This window comes from Cervus canadensis, chromosome 16 (assembly GCF_019320065.1).
Source record: "Cervus canadensis isolate Bull #8, Minnesota chromosome 16, ASM1932006v1, whole genome shotgun sequence".
In the NCBI taxonomy this organism is placed as follows: domain Eukaryota; kingdom Metazoa; phylum Chordata; class Mammalia; order Artiodactyla; family Cervidae; genus Cervus; species Cervus canadensis.
In genome coordinates this window covers 34,967,648-34,991,768 of record NC_057401.1, presented here as the reverse complement: position 1 = coordinate 34,991,768, position 24,121 = coordinate 34,967,648, and the positions used below count along the sequence as shown (strand labels likewise).

At 40.0% G+C, this 24,121-nt stretch overlaps 1 protein-coding gene across 1 annotated transcript in view; it reads left to right on the top strand.

Annotated features, from left to right (window-relative positions):
- The window catches only part of WDR70 (WD repeat domain 70), a 268,401-nt gene that overhangs the window by 226,894 nt on the left and 17,386 nt on the right, over positions 1 to 24,121 (top strand). The window contains exons 14-16 of the mRNA XM_043488519.1: positions 20,229 to 20,329; positions 21,968 to 22,047; positions 23,801 to 23,917. Coding sequence (XP_043344454.1) covers positions 20,229 to 20,329; positions 21,968 to 22,047; positions 23,801 to 23,917 — 298 coding nt within the window. The remainder of the gene's footprint in view (positions 1 to 20,228; positions 20,330 to 21,967; positions 22,048 to 23,800; positions 23,918 to 24,121) is intronic.

Here is a 24,121-nt window from a genome sequence, read left to right as displayed (position 1 = left end):
AGAGTGTTTCAGGGATGAGCAAGTGAAAAGAAACAAACAGAAGAGTGAGTTCATTAAGGAAATAGAATTTACCATATATTGAATTATCTTCAGAAAGTCAGATAACAGATTTTGAGATCCATTTTAATAGATGGATGAAAAGAGAGCTTCAAATAGGGAAAAAGCCATACACATTAAAGTGGCCTTTTAAATTACTGATTTAGGATTTGTCTGGGTTTGTTTTTGTTTTTGTTTTTTTGGTTGTTAACATCAGACAGCATTGTTTTCTGTTTATATTGTAAAATGGTCTGCTAAGGGACTTTAAACTGCCCCTTTGATCTTTTTTCTCAAGTTTTAAATCTTCTTGGAATGTAAGAAGATTAACAAATTCATTCCTTGGGATGGATAAAGAGGCTGGACACTTCGCTAGAGGGGCCAAAACCCACCTCTTTTATTTAATTGTATTTTTGTCATTAAAAACCAGGTATGGATACCATGATGTTGAGGGGGTGGAATGAATTGGGAAATTGAGATTTCAGTTCATTTCAGTTCAGTCGCTCAGTCGTGTCCGACTCTTTGCGACTCCATGAACTGCAGCACGCCAGGCCTCCCTGTCCATCACCAACTCCCGGAGTTCACTCAAACTCATGTCCATCGAGTCAGTGATGCCATCCAGCCATCTCATGCTCTGTCGTCCCCTTCTCCTCCTGCCCCCAATCCCTCCCATCATCAGGGTCTTTTCCAATGAGTCAACTCTTCGCATGAGGTGGCCAAAGTATTGGAGTTTCAGCTTCAGCATCAGTCCTTCCAATGAACACCCAGGACTGATCTCCTCTAGGATGGACTGGTTGGATCTCCTTGAAGTCCAAGGGACTCTCAAGAGTCTTCTCCAACACCACAGTTCAAAAGCATCAATTCTTTGGTGCTCAGCTTTCTTCACGGTCCAACTCTCGCATCCCTACATGACCACTGGAAAAACCATAGCCTTGACTAGACAGACCTTTGTTGGCAAAGTAATGTCTCTGCTTTTTAATATGCTATCTAGCTTGGTCATAACTTTCCTTCCAAGGAGTAAGCGTCTTTTAATTTCATGGCTGCAGTCACCATCTGCAGTGATTTTGGAGCCCAAAAAAATAAAGTCTGACACTGTTTCCACTGTTTCCCCGTCTATTTGCCTTGAAGTGATGGGACCAGATGCCATGATCTTAGTTTTCTGAATGTTGAGCTTTAAGCCAACTTTTTCACTCTCCTCTTTCACTTTCATCAAGAGGCCTTTTAGTTCCTCTTCACTTTCTGCCATAAAGGTGGTGTCATCTGCATATCTGAGGTTATTGATATTTCTCCCGGCAGTCTTGATTCCAGCTTGTGCTTCTTCCAGCCCAGCGTTTCTCATGATGTATTCTGCATATAAGTGAAATAAGCAGGGTGACAATTTACAGCCTTGATGTACTCCTTTTCCTACTTGGAACCAGTCTGTTGTACCATGTCCAGTTCTAACTGTTGCTTCCTGACCTGCATATAGGTTTCTCAAGAGGCAGGTCAGGTGGTCCAGTATTCCCATCTCTTTCAGAATTTTCCACAGTTTATTGTGATCCACACAGTCAAAGGCTTTGGCGTAGTCAATAAAGCAGAAATAGATGTTTTTCTGGAACTCTGTTGCTTTTTGGATGTAACACTACCATGTATAAAATAGATAACTAATGGCAACCTGCTCTATAGCTCTAACTCTACTCAGTACTCTGTGGTGACTGAAATTGGAAGGAAATCCAGAAAAGAGAGTATCTATGTGTCCAGATAGCTGATTCACTTTGCTGTACAGCAGAAAGTAACATTACATTGTAAAGCAATTATATTCTAATAAAAATTAATTTAATAAAATAAAAACCTGGTTCTCAAATCCCTGTTGTAAGAAATGTCAATGTAAGTATTAAGGAACAAAAACACCAGAATTTTCATTTCTTTGGAAATGCCACACACTGGTAAAATAAGGTACTTACTACTCTCTTGAGTTTTAATTTAGATAGAAGACAGCATTTCATATTCTTAACATCTGCATTTAGTTGTTTGCTTTTTTGACCTGGCACAGGCAGTGGTTGTGTTAGGTTTGTCCTGAAGCCATTTACTTCAATGAAGTATGATTTTCTCACAATCTTTTTAAAAACTAAATAAATCCCTGCTGCTAATTCATGTGTCTGACTCTGTGCAACCCCATAGACGGCAGCCCACCAGGCTCCAGTCCCGGGGATTCTCCAGGCAAGAATACTGGAGCAGGTTGACATTTCCTTCTCCAGTGCATGAAAGTGAAAAGTGAAAGTGAAGTCAAGTCGCTTAGTCGTGTCCGACTCTTCGCAACCCCATAGACTGTAGCCTACCAGGCTCCGCCGTCCATGGGATTTCCCAGGCAAGAGTGCTGGAGTGGGTTGCCATTGCCTTCTCCGAAATAAATCCCTCGATAGTTATATGCTGGAATGCCAAGCTCACAACGTATATAGGGAACCAAACACTGTTTTCAGTTAGAGAATGTTAACAATCTGTATAATTTATTTCCTAATAACTAAAAACTGTCCTGTAATCTTCACAGTAAATATCTTTAAAAAGAAATAACAATTATATTTTCCATATTTATTTTTGAAACAAATTTTTTTAAAATGTTTTAGTTACACACTGCATTGTCATATTTTTTGAAAATTTTTCTTTTTCTGTTCAGTGTAGAGAATCTCAATGCTCTTCAACTAGCAGATGACAAGTGTCTTATATTTACTAATTTTACCCTATGCTGTTATAGACATTTTACAGTTTTGCTGAAATTATTTTTAGATGTTTCCTCTGTAGTCTAATTTTGCTTGTTCAAGTTGAAAAAAACGCATATCCTCATTTATCATCCAATTCTTTGTAATTTGAGTAATGTGCATAGCCTCTTTTTTAAGATAAATTCCAGAATATAATTTGATCTTGAGTTTATAAGCTCACTTTTGTGTTTATGTAAGAGGGGACCCTAGAATTTTTATATATTGTGTAAAAAGCATTCATTACTCTATTTTATGTGGGGAAAAAGCGTTGGAGAAAAGGGATGGATAAAATGTAATTTGAGATGACCTATCACTTTTTTTTAAAGTAATTATGTTTAGAAGAAACAGGAAATTTTAAGTCTTTTCAAAATTCCAAGTATTTTGGGAAATGCTCTGAAATACATTTTAAACTATTATTAGCTTAGTGATTTTTCATCAAACTACTATACTTTGTTGCAGAATAACTAACAGAATTTCCTTTTTCCCTCATATAAATAAATCAAGGGACATGGTGTATGCAATTGTGTTAGCATATTACCACTGACACTCTTTCACCCAAACATATTGAAATAAAGCTGGTTTGAGCTGGCATTATTGAAGTGGGGCCTCTTTTCCTCAGTTACTTTGAACAATAATTTAAAAGATAGAAGACCTTCCCTTAAGTAAGGGAGAAAAAAGTCAGAAATTTCCCACTTGATCCTGACTTTTCCTCTAGTTTGTTTGTTTGCTTAAGTAGTTTTTTGAGGAACCTCAGTGTCTATGAACACTGAGCAAACAAAGTGAGGAAAAGAAAGAGAAAAACTAAACCTCTATTTTTAAAACATAGCTATAGCATCTAGCACAGCTGAGCTAGCATTTGGCTGCTGAACAGAAGGGAAGGTTAGAGAAATTAGATTTGGTATTTTCAACTAGACTGCCTTAGGCATTTCAAAGTTGATTGAGAATCCTAGTACCTATATAAGAAAGGTTATAGTAAAGGCCTTTTAAGGAAGACAAAAATTCATTTGTGATTATTTAAAAGAATATTTGATTATCTTTAGGAGCATATTTTAATCATTGAAGAGACTAGATGGCAAAGAACAGGGATTATCTTAGAGTTTTGTTTCTTTCTACCCTTGTTTGTTCTCTGGAATCTTCTTTTCCTCAGAGAGATGAAATTTGGATTCTACATACTTACTTAATGCCTACCTATCTACAGGCTATAATCTCTACCCCTTAATTATCATGGTTGCAAAATACAGAATTATTGTTAAAAGTATCTTAATTAAGTAATAGTTTATATATTTACCAAAAGGTGGGAAAGTTTCTTATTTCAGACCTATTTATCTGACTTATAAAGATAGCCTACTGCATAAGAAGGTAAGGTCCATGTTGTGTAAAAAAAGAGATTGCTTTAAGAAAACAAAAATTTCCATAAAAATACCAGCTGTGTTTCCTTTAATTTAGGTGAAGTTCTGAAGAGAACTTGAGTTCACATTATTTTTCTTTACCTTGTAAGATCTGATTCTTGGTATGTACATACATTCTTCCTATATACATTGCAATGAGGACTATATCAGATTAGCCTTTTCTATATATAATATTATTTATTTATTTTTGGCTGTGCTGGATCTTTGTTGCTGGCAAGTGGGGAGCGGGGGCTACTCTCTAGTTGCGGTGGGGGCGTGGACCTCTCATTGCAGTGGCTTCCGCTGTTGCAGAGCACAGGCTCTAGGGTGCCGCCTTCAGTAGTTGCAGCTCCCTGACTTTAGAGCACAAGCTCAGTAGTTAATGGCACATGGACTTAGTTGCTCCATGGCATGTGGGATCTTTCCAGATCAGGGATCGAATCCTTATCTCATGCATTGGCAGGCAGATTCTTTACCATTGAGCCACCAGGGAAACCTCAAATTAGCTTTTTTTTATTTTGAGTTTTTCTGATTATAAAAGTAGTATAACAATACAGAAGGGATCACTGAGAAATTATCATATCTTATCATATTACCCATAGACTATACCAAATATGACATTTACATTAATAAATTTTGATGTCCAGAAAATTGCTATATGTGTTAATATATAATATGACATGTAACATATAAAATGAAAGGATTACCACTTCCATTTCATATAAAAGTTTTTGTCTTCTTATTAGAAGAGAATATTGTTTTCTTAAATCCAAAGAGATTGAAGAGAGAGATAAATGGATATAATGGGGCCATGAAGTAATAGGCCCTTCATGGATCTGTTTATCTTATTAAGTGTAAGGGACATGCTGACTCTTCACACTGCAGTTACCCCATGTTATTTGTACATGTGAAGGAAAGCAGAAAGGCCATTCAAATGAATGGATATTCCACAGAGTCCTCAGAATTGGCTTTGGAATGTGTCTTTGTTCTCATACTTGAATACAGGTATAGCTAGTTTGGGAATTTACTTCGAACTTAATGAATTAATGAAGCTGTACCTGTGAACGCTTGTCTCTGAAGGAGCTGAAGAACTCCTCTGTTCTTCCGTTTTGTACTGGAAATAGACTAATGATCTGTCTTACTAGTCCCAGCTCAGGCCGAATCGCACCTCTTTAAATGTTTTCTAGAAATAGACAAGTCAAGTGGTCTCTTTGCCCAGTCAGGAACTTAAGGAAAATAGTACACAGAGGGAACTTGATCTATAGGCAGTGCAAATGCCAACTGAAAATGAAAGAAAGACTATATTTGGCATTTATCTGCTTTCTAAAATACAGTGAAATCTTTTTTAATGTGAAGCACAAGGGAATGGAAAAAAATGGACTTTGGGTTAAACTAGCTTTCCATTATCTGATTTTTATTAAAGAGCAATGAGGCTGCTTGGTTGGCTAGGAAATAGCAGTTGCTTTGAATTATGTATTATTTTGAATAAAGCAATATCAGCTTAATGAAATTCACTTTCTTGGGAAGATTAAACAATGTAAATCCTAGATGGATCCTGATCAGTATGTTTGTATTTAGTAAAATGTGTCTCTTCTCCTATTGCCAAATGATAAGACAGTATACTCAACCTAGGTTTATTGAGCATTTGCTCACTGGGAACAAAAAAGCGTGTGTGTGCACTGTGTATTTCCTGGCCTTCTGAGGTATATTAATATTTGAAAGGGAACCTGGGAGTCAATAGAGGATGATGGAGTTTTAGTGTCAATTTGCCAGCACAGCAATTACATGGTTCTTTTTCCAGTACCGCCTTTTTCCCAGGTCCTGAGCTAACTTCAGCCTGGTAACTAGGATAATGCTTTACTGTAAAGCACAATGATCAGTCAGTGCTACTTTCTGTAAGAATATTTTCTTTAATTAGTGATGAAAAGAGATACCATTGGGCTCGGATGGAAAAACAATATTGCAATTTTACTACTTTTGTGATTTGACTTACTAAACCCTTTCTTGAAATTTCCTGAAGGAGGCAGCATACAAACCAGAGTTCAATTTAAACAGTGACTGAAACTCAGCTAGAATCTCCTGCTAAGTTAACCTCACAGTGTACAGGACACCAGACTGGTGTCTGTAAGGTGTGATTAAATTACTTCTCATTGCACCTAGTGGTATTATGCTATGGATGTTCCAGGACAGTAGTTCTTAGGATTTAAAGAGTGCAGTTGAGTGTTCATCTGTAGGCATATGAGAGTAGAAAGGAAAGAAATCACCAATTTCATGGTGGTTTAACTGTTAATGTCTGCCTTAACGGTGGTGGTGGTTTAGTCGCTCAGTCATGCCTGATTATTTGCTACGGACTGTAGCCCACCAAGCTGTCTGTCCTTGGAATTTTCCAGGCAAGAATACTGGAGTGGGTTGCCATTTCCTACCCAGGGATTGAACCTGCGTCTCCTGCATTACAGGTGGATTCTTTACTTACTGAGCCACTAGAGAAGCCCAGTATCTACCTTATCAAATTTTAAAATGTTTTACATAAGGAAAATGAAAGGAACAAGTTTAGTAGTACTGATTATTATTTTTAAAGTTATTTTTGGCCCCTATAGGTTCCTGTAATCCCATCAGTACAATCAGTACAAACAGAACAGTTCCCTCACCCCAAACACTCCTTTGTGCCATCCCTCTGTAGTCACACTCTTACCCCTCTCCCTCTCCTTATCCCTGGTATTCATTGGTCTGTTCTTCATCCCTTTAGTGTTGACTTTTCAAGAATGTCATGTATATGAACTCATAGTGTGTGTAGCCATTTTAGATCAACTTCTTTCGGCAGCATCCTTTGAGATTCATCCAGGTCAGTTGTGCGTATCACTGACTTGTTACATTTTATTGCTGAGTGGTATTCCACTGTATGAATATAGCACAGTTTGTTTATCTATTAAAGGACATTTGATTATTTTTAATTTTGGGAGATTTTGGATAGAGCTGTTGTAAGCATTCATTTGTGGGCTTCCCTGGTGGCTCAGCCCTAAAATATCTGCCTGTAATGCAAGAGACACAGGTTAGATCCCTAGGTCAGGAAGATCCCCTCGAGAAGGAAATGGCAACCACTCCAGTATTCTTGCCTGGGAAATCCCATGGACAGAGAAACCTGGCAGGCTACAGTCCATGGGATTGCAAAAGAGTTGGACTTGACTTAGCAACTAAACCACAACAATAAGAATCATTCATTGTGTGAACATAATTTTTCATTTCTCCAGGGCAAATACCTAATAGGCTTGCTGGGTCATATGGTGAATGAATGTTTATTTTTATAAGAAACTTCCAAGCCGTCTTCAGATAAGCAGTATTATTTTGCGTTCCCACCAACAGTATATGTGGTTTTACTTGCTCTGCATCCTCACCAACTTTGTACTGTAACATTTTTATCTTATACATTCAAACAGGTGTTTGAAACGCTTTCTCATTGTAGGTATAATTTGTTTTCCTAATGACCAGTGAGGGCTTCCCTGGTAGCTCAGCTGGTAAAGAATCTGCCTGCAATGCAGGAAACCCTGGTTCAATTCCTGGGTCAGGAAGATCCCCTGGAGAAGGGATAGGCTACCCACTCCAGTATTCATGGGCTTCCCTGGTGGCTCAGTCGGTGAAGAATCCACCTGCAATGTGGGAGACTTGAATATCTTCATGTGTTCGTTTTCTATGATTATATCATCCTAGGCGAAGTGCCTGTTCAAGTCTTTTGCCCAGTTTTATGTTTTGTTTTTTTTTTTTATTAGTTGGAAGCTAATTACTTCACAACATTTCAGTGGGTTTTGTCATACGTTGATATGAATCAGCCATAGAGTTACACGTATTCCCCATCCCGATCCCCCCTCCCACCTCCCTCTCCACCCGATCTCTCTGGGTCTTCCTAGTGCACCCGGCCCGAGCACTTGTCTCATGCATCCCACCTGGGCTGGTGATCTGTTTCACCATAGATAATACACATGCTGTTCTTTCGAAACATCCCACCCTCACCTTCTCCCACAGAGTTCAAAAGTCTGTTCTGTACTTCTGTGTCTCTTTTTCTGTTTTGCATATAGGGTTATCATTACCATCTTTCTAAATTCCATATATATGTGTTAGTATGCTGTAATGTTCTTTATCTTTCCTGGCTTACTTCACTCTGTATAATGGGCTCCAGTTTCATCATCTCATTAGAACTGATTCAATGAATTCTTTTTTTTTTTTTTTTAATTTTTATTTATTTATTTTTTTTTATTTTGTCATACATTGATATGAATCAGCCATAGATTTACACGTATTCCCCATCCCGATCCCCCCTCCCACCTCCCTCTCCACCCGATTCCTCTGGGTCTTCCCAGTGCACCAGGCCCGAGCACTTGTCTCATGCATCCCACCTGGGCTGGTGATCTGTTTCACCATAGATAGTATACATGCTGTTCTTTTGAAATATCCCACCCTCACATTCTCCCACAGAGTTCAAAAGTCTGTTCTGTATTTCTGTGTCTCTTTTTTCTGTTTTGCATATAGGGTTATCGTTACCATCTTTCTAAATTCCATATATATGTGTTAGTATGCTGTAATGTTCTTTATCTTTCTGGCTTACTTCACTCTGTATAAGGGGCTCCAGTTTCATCCATCTCATTAGGACTAATTCAAATGAATTCTTTTTAACGGCTGAGTAATATTCCATGGTGTATATGTACCACAGCTTCCTTATCCATTCATCTGCTGATGGGCATCTAGGTTGCTTCCATGTCCTGGCTATTATAAACAGTGCTGCGATGAACATTGGGGTGCACGTGTCTCTTTCAGATCTGGTTTCCTCAGTGTGTATGCCCAGAAGTGGGATTGCTGGGTCATATGGCAGTTCTATGTCCAGTTTTTTAAGGAATCTCCACACTGTTTTCCATAGTGGCTGTACTAGTTTGCATTCCCACCAACAGTGGAAGAGGGTTCCCTTTTCTCCACACCCTCTCCAGCATTTATTGCTTGTAGACTTTTGGATAGCAGCCATCCTGACTGGCGTGTAATGGTACCTCATTGTGGTTTTGATTTGTTTTGCCCAGTTTTAAATCAGGTTTGTTTCTTAGTGTCAATTTTGAGAGTCTTTTATATATTCTAGATACCAAGTTCTTGGGATAAATTCTCCTGGTCTGTTGGTGGTTTTTTCTTGTTCTTAATAGAACCCCTCAAAGGAAACTGATTTTGATAAAGTCTAAATTATCAGTTTTTCTTCATTTATAGAATGTAGTTTTGCTGTCACATCTAGGAACTCCTTGACTGACCCCAGCTCATGCAGATTTTCTTCTGTGTTTTCTTCTAAAAGTTTTATGGTTTACTGTGGTTCTTTTTGGGTGTGTGGTTTATTTTGAGCTAATTTTTGTGTTATAGAGTGAGCTATAGGTTGAGGCAGGCCCAGGACTAGAGTCAGACTCAAACACAAAATAGAAGAAGGTGTCAAAAAACTCAGTAATCAAAACAAATTAACATTTTAATGCAACATTATAAAAAATAAAATTAATGCAAAAAATTCATGATGAGTAAAATTCCAATACTCTAAATAAAAATGGAAACAGTGACAGTGCTATGTCAAGCCATATTGAGACAAAAGGAAAAGTAAGTTGAACTGAGGCTGTCTTAATTTAAAATTTTGATATTTTGTTCATCACAGTTTTTTAGGGGGCCAGGAAGTAGGGTGAAGTTCAAGAGTTGGGGGAAGTAGTAAACTTGATGCTGCTTCAGTAGTAGTTTGAGTTCTAGACTAATTTCCCAGTCCACCTACTCCTATTTACTTTTCAAAATCCTCAAATTTAGGTTTTACAACTGCATTCAGAGAGAGAGACTGGGTGGAATGTGATCCCTCTGTTTCACCCAGCACCAGGAAATTTTTTTAATTAAAAAATGGTTAACAATGATGGAAAACACTGTATGAAATAAATAATTAAACAGTACAAATTGCAGCAGATGTGCTTAGGAGGAATTGTCTAAGATCACCGCACATTTGCAGGGACATTCATATTATAGGAAATAAATTAATCTCTTTGGTCCCAGTGCAAGTCCCCTCTCCCATGCTGGTGATAGGTTCCCTTCATGTAACTGCCACAGGCACAGCTGCTGGCTTTTGCTTCATTAGCTGGGGCATCAGGCATATTTTAACTTGGCTTTGTGCTTAGTCACTCAGTTGTGTCCGACTCTTTGTGATGCCCCGGACTGTAGCCCGCCAGACTCTTCTGTCCATGGGGGTTCTCCAGGCAAGAATACCGGATTGGGTTGCCATGCCCTTCTCCAGGGGATCTTCCCAACTCAGGGATCAAACCCAGGTCTCCCACATTGCAGGTAGAGTCTTTACCATTTGTGCCACCAGGGAAGCCCATGAATACTGGAGTGGGTAGCCTATCCCCTCTCCAGGGGGTCTTCCCCGACCCAGGAATCAAACCAGGGTCTCCTGCATTGCAGGCAGATTCTTTTTGCTTAGTGTCTCAATATTGTTGTCCAGAGCCCATCTTCTTGCTGACTTGAGGACTACGACTCAGCTCTCTTATATGAAAATTAGACTTTTAACAGAAGATTTTACAACCTCCCTAAAAAGCTCATTTCTGTTTATAAAAACTCTTACTATCATCAGACCTTTTTTCCCCTTTACTTTTAGCCTACATTCTCATGCCTAGAGCCCACATCCTTTATTCAAGTCCTCAAGGAATTAGAGAACAGCTGGTTAACATCCTCTGTTTCCTTGAAGATTATAAAGTTACTGTTCTGTCTTCTCTTGTCTAAGTGAACCAAACTTAGTTGATATTGTTATTTTAACATTTTCTTGTGGGTCCTATTTTCTCAACACTTCTGTTACCTCTGATACTCTTTTTTCAGCTATTTCTAGACTCTCCAGTGAGCAAACTGGAGTAAGGGGGCTCCTTGGTGCCATGTGGGTGGGCAGATCATTATATTCCTAGGGTTAGAACAATATATGGCACATAGTAGGTGTTTGGTGAACATGTATTTGTTAATTTTGCTTTACCTTTTATTATATTTTATTCTAGTATACTCTTTTTGGGACTTACTATCATAGCCTATTCCATGCCAGCTTCTCTTGCTTTTGTTTTTGTTAATAGTTTTTTCTAATTAATTTGGAATTTCAGAATATAAATATGTTTTCTTTTAGATTTGATGAAAGAAGTACAGATTTTGTCTGCTTCTTTAAAACTTGAGATGATCCTTTTTCAGACTTACTAAAAATAGCTATGTCTTGAATTCAGTAGAGGTAGCAGATTTACTGTGGATGCTTAAAATACTGGTAATCTAAAACTCTAATGAATATAATTTGTTTTGGTTGTTATACTGTTAATGAATATGACCTGTTTCCTGGGTCTATTTTGTAGAACACACTCTGCTTTGAAGTAAAAGTTATTTGTTGGAGTTTGTCACTGTATTTTATCAAAAGTCCAGTCATTACTCTCCCTTAGAAGACAAATTCTGGTGTGCTTATCACCTCGTTTCTGTTCTCATTTCCAGTCTTTTTTCAAAGAACAGTTTATAAATTTAACCAGTAGACTCTTAGTTCAGGAGCAATTCTTTAGATTTTCTATTCAACATTCTCTTCTTTGAAATAATGTTTACTGTAGGAATCCTATTTCAAAGCCTATAGTGAGTGTCTTTTCCTATAGTTATCTATTTGACAGCGATCTCAGTTCAGTTCAGTTCATTCACTCAGTCATGTCTGACTCTTTGTGACCCCATGGACTGTAGCATGCCAGGCTTCCCTGTCCATCACCAACTCCCAGAGCTTGCTCAAACTCTAGTCCATCAAGTCAGTGATGCCATCCAACCATCTCATCCTGCCTTCAGCCTTTCCCAGCATTAGGGTCTTTTCCTAAGGAGTCACTTCTTCACATCAGGTGGCCAAAGTATTGGAGCTTCAACTTCAGCATCAGTCCTTCCAGTGAATATTCAGGACTGATTTCCTTTAAGATTGACAGGTCTGACTGATCTCATGAGGAGCCTATCAGATCCTCCTTCAGACTTCATAAATCACTGAAGAATGAGGAGTCAAAGAACGTCTTGTCCAGTTTAATAGTTTATTCATTTTCTAGTATCATTTAACTCTGCAACATGCTGTATTAAAAGGCATCTTCTACTTAATTTGTGTCAGCAGTCTCAAGGAAATGTGTTCTGTGTACTATTTTACTTCTATTTGTAGTCCTTCAAAATAAGAGAAACAGCCAGTGTTTCCCTTTTGATTAATTAGAAACTTTTAATTTTCCTTCTCTACACAAGAATTTGATGTTTTATATAATTGGCATTTAAGCAGATCTATACACTTCCTTGTATAGACAGGATTGCCAAGAATGGCAAACCTGGATGAAGACTCACCTAATAGATAACACAACCCTGAAGGAGAAACATACTGGACTCCATAAAAATGTCAAAAAAAAAAAGAGAGGTTGATTTTGTGGACAGGTCAATTTTGTCAGTGTTCAGAATGACACAGTATTGTTTATAAAATGTATAAACATATGACACAGTAATGACAGCTCTCTGTTGTCCAGCTCCAGCACCACACCACACCCCCACTGAGAGAAGACCAAGGAAAGGACTTTATGTCTTGTAGGATTTTCTATGTCAGACTTTCCTCTCCCAACCAGAATTTGATGAGTGCTCTTTGGTAACAAATTTTCCAGCTGTTCTATCAGAATTCTGGCCAGACTTCCACAATTTATTAGTGTGGGAAACAAAGAGTTCTATAATTAACTCATAATCCCAGGATAGTGTTTTCCCCTTTTCTGGAGTACTAGATCATCTTGTATCATAAGGGGTTTTGAGACCGCCCCAAAGGGCTCAATAAAAGAGTATAGTGTATAACACTTCTTTACCTATACTATATTAAAACAAATAGTGCTTTACATATCCTGTATAGTTCATCTCTGAAGACTCAGGTTCTCCTACAGTTTTTTTGTTTTACATGCTTAATGATTTCTAAGATCTGATCATATATATCTCCTGTCTAGTAGTTAGAGACTTAAAGCTTTATCCATTTGTGCTTTGTTTATTTACATAAAGAAAAGATTTATGCTTATTATCTTTATGCCCATCTTGAACTATTGACAAATGAAGAAGGGTAAAGTGATCTGGGTCTGTGTAGATTAGATCGAGAGATGGTCTTAGGTAGTGCTTCCCAAGCTTTTTCACAGCCTGGTGTTCATAATAGATGATACTATGTGATATTACAGACAAACCCACTCTTTGCTGGTGCTGACTTGCCTGAGGCTATAGTGCCCTAGGCCCCTCTCAACCCCCCAGGGCTCCATATCTTGGCACACTTGATCCATCCTGTGCCCACCAGGACGGAGTTCTGTGAGAATTTTGGGAATGTGCCTGTAGTAAGTGCTGTTTCTAGGTGGGTATTTGCCTTGATCCACGGCTGGTGTCACTCACCCTGGAGACTCTAACCTCCTGCCACCTATTTGTTTCCTGCTCCCAAACTGTCATTAATTAAAATAATTATTAGATTTCTTTAGTCATTATTTGTCCTTTTTTTTTCCTGCCTTTGTAAGTTCTTCTCAAATAGCAGACTGGAGCAAACTGACATTAGTGTTTTGAATTAGTTGAAGAAGATTGTATTTAATTTTCTTACCCAAGAGACCTTCGGTTTTCTCTGAGAACTTTTTCTCGTGATGAAATTCTTTAGGCGAATTTATTATCAGCTACAGATGTGATTCATTTTGTGCCAAGGACAATTACCAGGTTCCAGATTTTTACTGCTTTAACAGTTACCTTAATTTTAGAGCAGAGTCTGTAAATAAACTGATTTTAATAAATGCATTTTCCATGGGTTTGATAGGACTTAATTTGATAATTAGATGCCAGTTTTCAAAAAGTTTTCACCAAGGCTTCCCTGGTGGCTCAGATGGTAAAGAATCTGCCTGTAATGCAGGAGACCCGGGTTTGATCCCTGGGAAGATCACCTGGAGAAGGAGATGGCAACCCACTCCAGTATTCTTGCCTAGAGAATTCCATGGACAGAGAACGCTGGCTGCAGTCCATGGGGTCGCAAAGAGTCAGACACAACTGAGCTACTGACATTTTCACTTTCTTTTCAAAAAGCATAATCTGTGCATCCGTACCAGATATTTATGGCAGGTATAGAGCAACGCTTTTCCTTGTTTGTTTGTTTTCAGCAACCCCTACATTTATAAAAGTGCCATGACATTTCCTCTTTTCACCTTTGGGCTTCTATCTGGTTTATCAGAGAGAGAATTGTTTGGGGCAGGGGAGAAGGGAGATTAAGAAAATTTTCAGCAAAGAGTGACAATTGCTACCTGTCTGGCCCTCTGATGGAACTTCCTTAGAGTTGGAGGAATGTGGAAGGGGGAAAATGGATAGGCACGTGCTCACTTAGAAGAGCAGAGAAAATGTCTTTAAACATTTTTGTTTGAGGGGTATCTCCGTGAAGATCAGGTGGGTGTTGAGGAGTCTTATTTATTGTAGACAAAAGTTTACTCAGCAGGTTTGCTTCCTGAACTTGAAAGGAGTGAAACTAAACCCGATGGCCCAAGCATACTGCAAAATAATCCAAGTTTGGGAAAAGCAAAGGCTTTGGGAGGACAAGACAAATAACCTGGAAAAGTTTAAAGCATTCCTACCTGACTCTTCTACCTACCTGGTTAAGTATTTTAATGTGGAAAGCAATTTTTCTTTCTCTGTGAAATAAAGCTTGGGTTTGTGCAAATCCAAAGAATGTTTTTTCACCGGTACCATTCCATTTTCATCTGCCTTCTTTTTCTTCATTTTGGACTCACATCTCGATCTGTGTTGGGCATCAGCATATACATGGACTTTCAGATGTAATGGGCAGTCCTGAGGGTGTGCACGGCCATGAGACTGCCTCCACACACATGTGCAAAACTGTGTGACAGTCTCCTTCACAGAAATGTGTGAGGCTCTTACCTTTGAAGATTTTGGAAAATACTTCTCTGAAAGAATCTCTGAGTTAGCTTATCCATTCTTGTACTATATGACAAAAACCAAACATGAAAAAACCAGATGGAGTTTCTTTTACAGTGTAGATCAGCAGCTGGGAAGGACCAGGAAAGGGTGTTTCATCATAATCATGTTTAAGATACAAAATTAGGAAGGGTGCTGGGCTTCTTTTAGCATGTGAAGTAGAATAAGAGCAGTGTTTGGATATGTGCATTACTGACGCCTAAGATGTTATGCAGGCATTGATTTCTTTTATAGTAACATTTGTGAACTGGGCAGTAGCGGACTTTTTCTTTTATGATTTTAGTAATATCATCTGCTTTTTAGTATAAACTTGCTAAGATTTCTTCTGGGTTAGGTGGGTTTGGAGACGATTTAAAATCTGCAGCGACTCTTCCTTCCCATCTTCTAAAACAGAGCGTTGCATAATTAGGAGGTATAAAGGAATGAGCATGGGAGTCGGGAAAACCTCCCTGAGCATCCCAGCTCCTCGTGTTCAAGTTCTGTGACCTTGAGAATGTTACCCCGCCTCCTGCAAGCCTCAGTTTCTTCTTCTTGTGAAATCAAGAGGTGAGATGATTAGTTTTGTAGTGTTGTGAGGTGTCAGCTACTTTTATAACATAAAGTTGCAGATAACCTGATAGTTCCTTTCCTCCCATGTCCTAAAATACAGATTCATTTCTCTCATTGATTTCTTCCTCTTCTCCTTATTTGCTTCCATCACATCAAGTAAACCAAAAAACCACAGCAGTAAATTATTTGGGGTTTTTATGGCCTTTTTACTTTTGCGGAAGGGTAATTCCAAAGTTCCTGTTTTGGAATCTTGACACTGCTTTTTGTACACAAAGTGTTTTCTTCTTCTCTGCCCCAACCCCCTATCTTTTCTTCGGTCTCTGCAGAGAAGAGAGCTCTCTGTGTTGAGCACTTTAAAGTCTGATTACTGCCTTGACATCTTGCTTACGATCTCCAGCACCAGTTACTGTCTCTCTCTGGCTGCTGCTTGAACTGAGTACTTTGGAGACAGACTGTGGTTCCTCTGCTCCGCCAAATTATCTAAAATGACAGTAGCTTTTGGTTCAAAAAGCTAAACTTAATTTTATGGTAACACGGAGTTCAGTTTAAGCAGCTACGGGAAACCAGTGGTGGTTCCACAATGCTTTGGTAAGATGAAGTGGATCAGTGTAAGAATAAAATCCTTTATCAATTTAATAAAGCAAATCAGTATATTTAAAATATGCAGACTAACTTCAGAATCTAATTCTTGGCAGTGCATTGCTTTCTGTCTGGTCTGTGTAGATCTCCTCTCATAATGGTTCCCTCTGGTCCTTTAATTCAGATGTGTTCTCTGCCCTCCATTCATTGTCTCACTCAGTAAATCTGTCCGTCTGAATGTGGCAAGCCCCCAGCTGCAGAAGTACCTCTTCAAGAACAGAGGATGGAGGGTGACTTTGTGGATGGTGGATGAAGTGAATGCACTCTTTCTAAGTAGCTGTAGCTCATTTGTCTTGTGATAGCTCCTTGGGCTTCTAGCAGGCACGTGTCCCATTGTTGTTATGTAAAACCCAGTATGTGTGTTTGACAAGTTAGCAGCGGGGCAGCTCTGCTTGCTCCCCAGCCTCGCTGCCGTCTCAGCGATTGTTTGGTTTGGCAGATGGCCAGCTCTCTGCTATAAGATGCATTTCCTTGACAGGACAAAGTGTGGAGCTGCATTAGCTGCAAAGTTTACGAAGGTTAGCTAAACACACACAATAAATATTAATAAACAAAAAAAAAAGCCCACCCACCTTTGACTTTGAATTCTGTTTCTTCATTCCATGTTTTGGAATCCGGGTAGTATTTGATTAATAACCAGTCTTAGGGTAATTGAGCCTTAAGTATCTTTTGCCTCACTCAGACTGCTCCCAGCGCCCTCATGGGATGCCTTGGTGACTCACCACCTCAGTGGATGGCGCTCTGGAATGACTATTTAGTTCAAGGGGGCTCACTTGCCTTCTCCTTCCTTCTGTGTAAAAAGGAGGGTAAACGTGCTTCTCCATGAGAGCTTGTGCTGCCCAGTCACGTGTGTGTGTGTGTGAGGGCGTAGGAGGGAAAGACTGTGAGCGGGAATAGAGATGCAGCGCCCGGAGCTTGGACTCCCTGGAAAGCAGTCAGACGTTGGTCTGCTGGCCCGGCCATTGCCTCTCTCTGACATTTACACCCTCGGCGTAGACGGAGAGAGTAACGGTAACCTGCTGCCCCTGGAAACTGCCTGTTTGGCTGGTGTCTTGGAATTTATCAGGCCTACGTTGTGGATCTTTTCCAATTCTGTACCCTGCTCGCTTGACAACATATTTGAGAACCAGTAATCTTAGACTGCTTAGCCAGACCTCTAGAGAACCAAGGAAGGGAAATAACTTCAGTACTATGTCCTTAAAATTGTCCTGGGGCCAATTGTGGGCAGCTGAGATTTCTGAAGACCCTTGAGAGCCCCTCTCCCTGTCTTCCCTTGCCCCTCTGGCTCTTGTTCATCCCTCTTTTCTGGCCCACATTGGGAGGGCACTAACCCTCTGTGTGTGTATGATACTTGAGTGTAATAAAAATCTGGAGGAATCAAATTATTTCTCATAGGCAGTAATGATTTTAACTTGAAAATTGTCCATCTCCAACCCCACCTAGCAAAGCAATCTATTTAGGTTGGGTGAGTTGCAACTTTTAATTCATTCCTGCAGCAAATATTTATTAAGTATCAGACACTAATCTAGGCACTTGAGACCCTTGGCCACAGGAAACAGACCAGGAGCAGCCTGTGCAGAGCGTTTATTTTAGTGGGGGCGGCAGACAGTAAGCATGTGTGCGTGCCTACTTAGGCTCTTCAATGTGTCTGACCCTGTGTGACCCCACGGACCATAGCCCGCCAGGCTCCTCTTGTCTGTGGGAATCTCCAGGCAAGAATGCCGGAGTGGGTTGCTGTGCCCTCCGTCAGGGGATCTTCCCGACCAAGGGATCGGACCCACATCTCCTGGGTCTCCTGCATTGACAGGTAGGTTCTTTACCACTAGTGCCACCTGGGAAGCCCAGACAGTAAGCATAATTAGCAGTAAGTTATATATTATGTCAAAAGCATGATTAACAGTAAGTTGTATATCATCTTAAAAGGTGACACATGCTATGAAAACAAGGAAAGAAGGGGAGTTGTGTGGTGCCATTTCAAACAGGGTGGTCTGAGTAGCAATGACAGTGAAGCCAAGACTTGAAGGAGATGAGTATTGGCTTGGATGAGCTTATTCTAGCTTTGGTGGGAAGTTGTCTGTGACTCTTTTCAAGTTTCCACATACCTGACCTTGATCGTCTAGAGATTTCCAGTGGTCTAGGCATGGTTCTCACATTAGTCCCAGTGACAGAGCACCTAGTAGTCAGGCTGTGCTTTGCAGATCATGAACTATTGATAAACTTAATTCCATCTTACCAACAAGGCAGTTTTATTGGGAGAAAAGTGTGACTTTTTCTACACACGCACTGTAAAGTAAGTTTCATGAGCACGTGCACAAAGGTGACAGCAACCTCACCCCCTAGTTGTTTAACTTTGATTTACTGCTTTCACATTTTACTGAAAAATATGATTTACTATTTTCAAGTTTTTATATGAATATTCACTCACCATTGTATATGTTTTATCATCTTTTAGCACTTGCTAGTAGACATTGAGTAGCAGATACTATAGGTTTAAAAAAAATTGTGGGGCAAAAACTTAAAATTGTGCAAACCTGCCTGTTTAGCTTAATTTTCCCCCTGATGACAGGATAAACACAGCCACTCTGGTTTGATTTTCTCAATAGAACATCTCAACCCTGTTCAGCAGCGCTAGAACAATTCTTCTAGAATATTGTCAGACATGAATTAGAAGTTCTACAGACACTTTGACATTTCTTACATTTCTTCCTTAGCTTCTCAGGAATCTCAGAGTGGGCTTTGTAGCCATTTAACTATGTGCATTTTTTTACCAGTCAAGTGGAAGCCAGAATTTCTATCAAAAGGGATTGCAGAAATTACCAGATATTCTATATTAACAAAAGAACCACGTGGTTGGGGAGAAGAAGCCAAAAAAAAAAAAAATTCAGCCCAAGGTAGATTTAGAAGACAGAAATTTCCATGATTCGCATTTTAATATTAGAATGTAAGATGGCAATATCTAATTGTACCCTTTCCCATTAGTCCTTGTATGTTGCTTGGCACATGAGAGATTCCTAATAATCACTGAATTAATGTTTCCACTCATTTCTTGTTCTATCAGAGTGAGATCTGCAGAACCCAACATGTGCTATTTCTGCCTACCAACCTTAGCCTCCTTTCCCTCCCTTAATTCTATCCCTGCCATCTCTTCCACCTCTGCCCTCTTATTTCAGCAAAAATTAAAAACAGGTTGTAGTTCTTACTGGGAACTTGCAGTTCTTTCTGACCCCAGAACAGCACTTATTTTCCTCACCAGTAATGATTCACAGGATCATAGCTTCTTCCAGTGAACCTTCTCCTAACCTGCTTTTCGTTCAGGTTAACATCACATCTTTATATTCCATATCTCTGTTTTACTTCTGCAATTGTCCTGCTGGTTAATCTCATAGATAGGGAGATATTATTCACAGTTCACAAATGTGTGTTGTTCCTGAGAAAGCTTTATGAGATTTGGATCTTTGTAAACTAAAAATAGTAACCACCTGGCCTCAATATGCTGTCCAGAGGGGCATACTGTGTGCATAAAAGCATGATTCGCTGAGATCTAAATCTGCTTCATTGGTAAAATGAACCAAGTTATGTGAGTTCAGCATTCCAAGATGCCAGCCTGACATGACAGCAGAGCTGGGAAGGCCCAGCTTCGTGGCTTGATGCTATCGGAAAAGGAGCGGAGAGAAGGCTGGAAGGGGACATCTTTTATATTTTTATAGAGTGTCACAGAGATAATAAGTGATAGAATAGAACTCAGTGGTTTGGAAGAAAGTGCCCTAAAAGCTGCAAGTCATCATCAGGGTGGCATTCAGTTTAGTAAACTAGCCGTCCAAGCACCAGCAGAGTTTTCTCTCCCTTTTGTCTGTGCCCCATTTAGATGATTCCCATGCCTTTTCCTTTTCAGAGCGTTGTCCGCTGCCTGTGGCACCCAAAGCTGAACCAGATCATGGTGGGGACTGGAAATGGGTTGGCTAAAGTCTACTATGACCCCAACAAGAGTCAGAGGTATTTCATAAGTGTTGCCTGTTTGAGATGGATGACAACAACTGGGGGGAGGGCTTTTTTTCACCCCTGCTTTTATTTATTTCCCTCTTTGATGGGGATCCACCCTTTTAGAAAATGCAGCTGGCCCAGAGTAAAGCCTCAAACTCCTCATATTGTGCTTTAAAGAGGATTTAGATAGCTCCTTGATCCATACAGAATTCAAAGTGAAAGTTTCCTGGGGATTTGCAGTTCTTTAGCTGAAATGTTGAGTGCAAGAGCGGGGGAAAGGCCTGCCCACTCTGCATACCACCCTGGACAGTGGCATTAACAGTGATGCATGTAAGGGATTAACAGAGCAGGGAACGAACCACTCACAGGAAATGGAACTGGTTTGTCCATTTTGTTCCCTTTCTGTTTGGGCTTTTCTCAGGTACCGTTTGGATGTTTGGTGGAGTTGTTCTCTGCCAGCAGAGGAGGACAGCACAGACAGTTTCCCCTTCTACCTCACATCTGCCCAGTTGCCAAATTTAAGCATACCAGTGTGTTTCAAGGATCTAAAAACCTCACTGGAGGCTCAGTCAGTCCCTCAGTTATTTCTCTTTTCCTTGGGCACAAAGGTAAACATGTGTCACCATCCAAAAGAGATGGTCTGTTTCTCTCTATTAAGATACAGTAAGTGATTAGCTGTTTGTTTAGAGTAAGCCTTGGCTATCTAGTAAAAAATTCCACATGCTGAATTTACTGGGGTTCCCCATAAACCTGTTGTGAGGTCCCACATTCTTCTGGGGGGAAAGGAAGCCTGTCCTCTATTAGTTAATATTTATTGACTATAGTCTGGCTCTAACTAGAAGCAGACAGTCCTGTTTCCCTCAGAGTTTTCTGGAATTGGAACCTTTGCCCCATAAAATAAAATTACATATTGTAGTCTTTAAGAACAAATAGGATTTTGTTTGTTATTTAATAAATTAAAAATACTAATGTAAGTAGGATGAAAGGAAGGGGTCCATTTTACTTGAGAAAATGATGAACCCCATTTGATAGCACCCTTTAGAAGGCACTATCTTTGGACTCTTTTAAAAAATTTACTTATTTGTATTTGTCTGTCCTGAAAGGGATACTCATTATTGCTAAGGAGAGTGAGACATTCTAAGCACACTTTTGGCTAATCCCACACATTCTTGGGCTGTAGCCCCTTGGCAATCCTGCCAAGCTGACTAGGATCCAGACACTTTACTCTTGTATTTGAGATGTGGACAAATGCCACTTGGGCTGTAGACCACCCAGGTTGCTTTCATCTGAGCCATAAACTAAAATTTGAACCCTGTGACCTTTAGGGTGAAAAGGTTGATTAATGTTATTAATATCTCTTTAAGATCTTAATTTTAGGTTATTTCTATAGATTTTTTAACTAGCCTTTTGTTTTCCAGTTACCTTTCTAACCCTCTCACACAGTAGTAACCACTGATGCACAGACTTGCCGTCCCATATGTTTAATCTCTTATCACCAAGGGCTCCATCTGTTGCCAGTCCTTGGAAAGTCAAGGACTTGGTGAGATGATGTGTACAGAGTGTGTTCCTGAAAAGTGTCTAATGCTTTTGACATCGACTTTCTGTTTCTAAGACCAAATAAAGGAAATAATTTGCTTTAACTCCTCTCAGGGGAGCGAAATTATGTGTAGTTAAAACCCAGCGGAAGGCGAAGCAAGCGGAGACTCTAACCCAGGACTACATCATCACCCGTAAGTTGTTAGCATGGTCTCTCTGTCATGCATCTGTCTTCTAGTCTTGTGTGCTGTTGATCTCATGGCTTTAGAGACAGAAAAAGCCCTCCAAGTTCAGGCGTATATTAAAAAATACCCTATTCATGTGTTTAGGATGGGAGTCATGTAATAGCTAACTCCTTCAGCTTCTGTGACTCATCACAGAGACAGGGTGACTTCATGTAACTTTCAACCCCAAAAGGAAGAGCCTAAATTCTGTGACCCTGTGACAGATTGATCCAGAGACCTTCGGATATAAAATGAACTACCTGAGGTACAATCAGAAATCTTATCAGGACAGAGCAGCATCTCTCAGGTTTGCCACACAACTTTGTTGATCTGATAGATTTTTGTTTCCCAGAGTCACAGTCTCAGACCTGCCACGGGTAGCGGCTCAGACGCAGTAGCGATCCCTGTGGACTTTCTCAGCGGCTCAGTCTCAAGCCCAGGGGGCGCTGCACTGCTGGGTTTTCTCTCTGCTGGTGGGTCTTGTATAAAACCAAGCCCCTTGAAGCTGGTGATGAGTAAAAAGATCCCATGGCATTTTTTTTTTTGTAAGAGTAGAAGTGTTAAAGTCAGTGTCAGAAGCAGTCTAGCTCGTGTAATTACATGCGGCCTACTTAAATTCCTGCAGTCGTTTGAAGTGAAAAGCTATTTTTCCCTCTCCTAAAAATACTATTGTGTCATGTTGCCCAACAGAGTGATGGGTGGCTGTGTTTCTCAGCTCCCCTAACTCAAGGCAGGCATATTTACTGGTGAGTGATATGGTCCTGGCCCAGGCTGGCAGTGTGCATTGAGGATGGCCAGTACTAGAAGTGTTTTCCAGGTGTTATAGCCATTTCTGTCATTCACATCATAAAGTTCCTTTAAACTGTTATTATGCCTTTAATTCTCCCCCAGTTTTCTCTTTTAAAGGAGTTTTAATTTGCATGTAAACATTCAAAGACATTATTCTGGTACTTTTTGTGGTCATAAATAGATATTTAATTCTTTCCCCAGCAGTTTTCCCCCTCTCCACCAGAATATGACACTGTTTCCCTTATAAATTTGTATTTTCTTTTATATTCTGAAATTTAATTCTGACACTGAGTGAACAACCAAGAGCAATTGGACAGATGTTTACTCTCTGATTTTTATTCTTTTGTCTACCACATTGAAGAAGGAATAAGTCCCTGTTAAGTCACCATGTCAGGAGATTCAGCCACCTCTGTGCATTCAAGACAGCCTCTGTCCCAGTTTCCGTGGGATAAGTGTCCCTCTCTTCTGGTTGCTCAGTGTTGTCAGCCGTTCCTGAGAGGTGGTCACATTTCAGAAATGTGTGAAGTGACTCCAGTATTTATGAGGCCTCTGAGGAGGCAAGCTGTTGGCATTATTCACATTTGGGTCCTGTAAGAAAAAAAGTAAGAGGCAGCCCCATTAAGTGTTTCTTGTCAAAACCACAGAAGTTAAGTTTAACTGCTGCCCACGGTCTGGTAGATGGGGAGCCTCATCAGTGTTTCCGTGACGGTATTTGACAGTACTTCCCGAGCGCCATTAGTTGCCAGGAGAGGTGAACAATGTGTCTGGTCTCAAACGAAATTGGCTAATTGGTTGCAGTAAGACTGTCTTTTATTATTAGATGAAGGCCGTCATTACGACTTCCATTTCATCTACATTTAGTCATGCTCTAGCTATGTTTTTGGATGGAAGGGTTATTGTCATAATGAAATTTTTCAACTGTGACTTCTCCCAGCTCATGCCTTGCCTATGTTCCGCGAACCTCGCCAACGGAGTACGAGGAAACAGCTGGAGAAGGACAGACTGGATCCCCTGAAGTCTCACAAACCCGAGCCTCCTGTCGCAGGCCCAGGTGACTGATCTAGCTTGTGACCCGCAGAGGGGGTCATTGAGGGCCAGGGTGGGGTAATCGAGACAGAACTTGGAAGATCTTTTGGGCCTGGATACCCGTCTTCAGAGATTTTTACTAAATAGGAATTTTCAAACACCTTCTTTGAGCCTCAGAACTTTTTGCTTAAAGAACTGATGCAGAAGCCCAGTGCATAAAACTGATGCA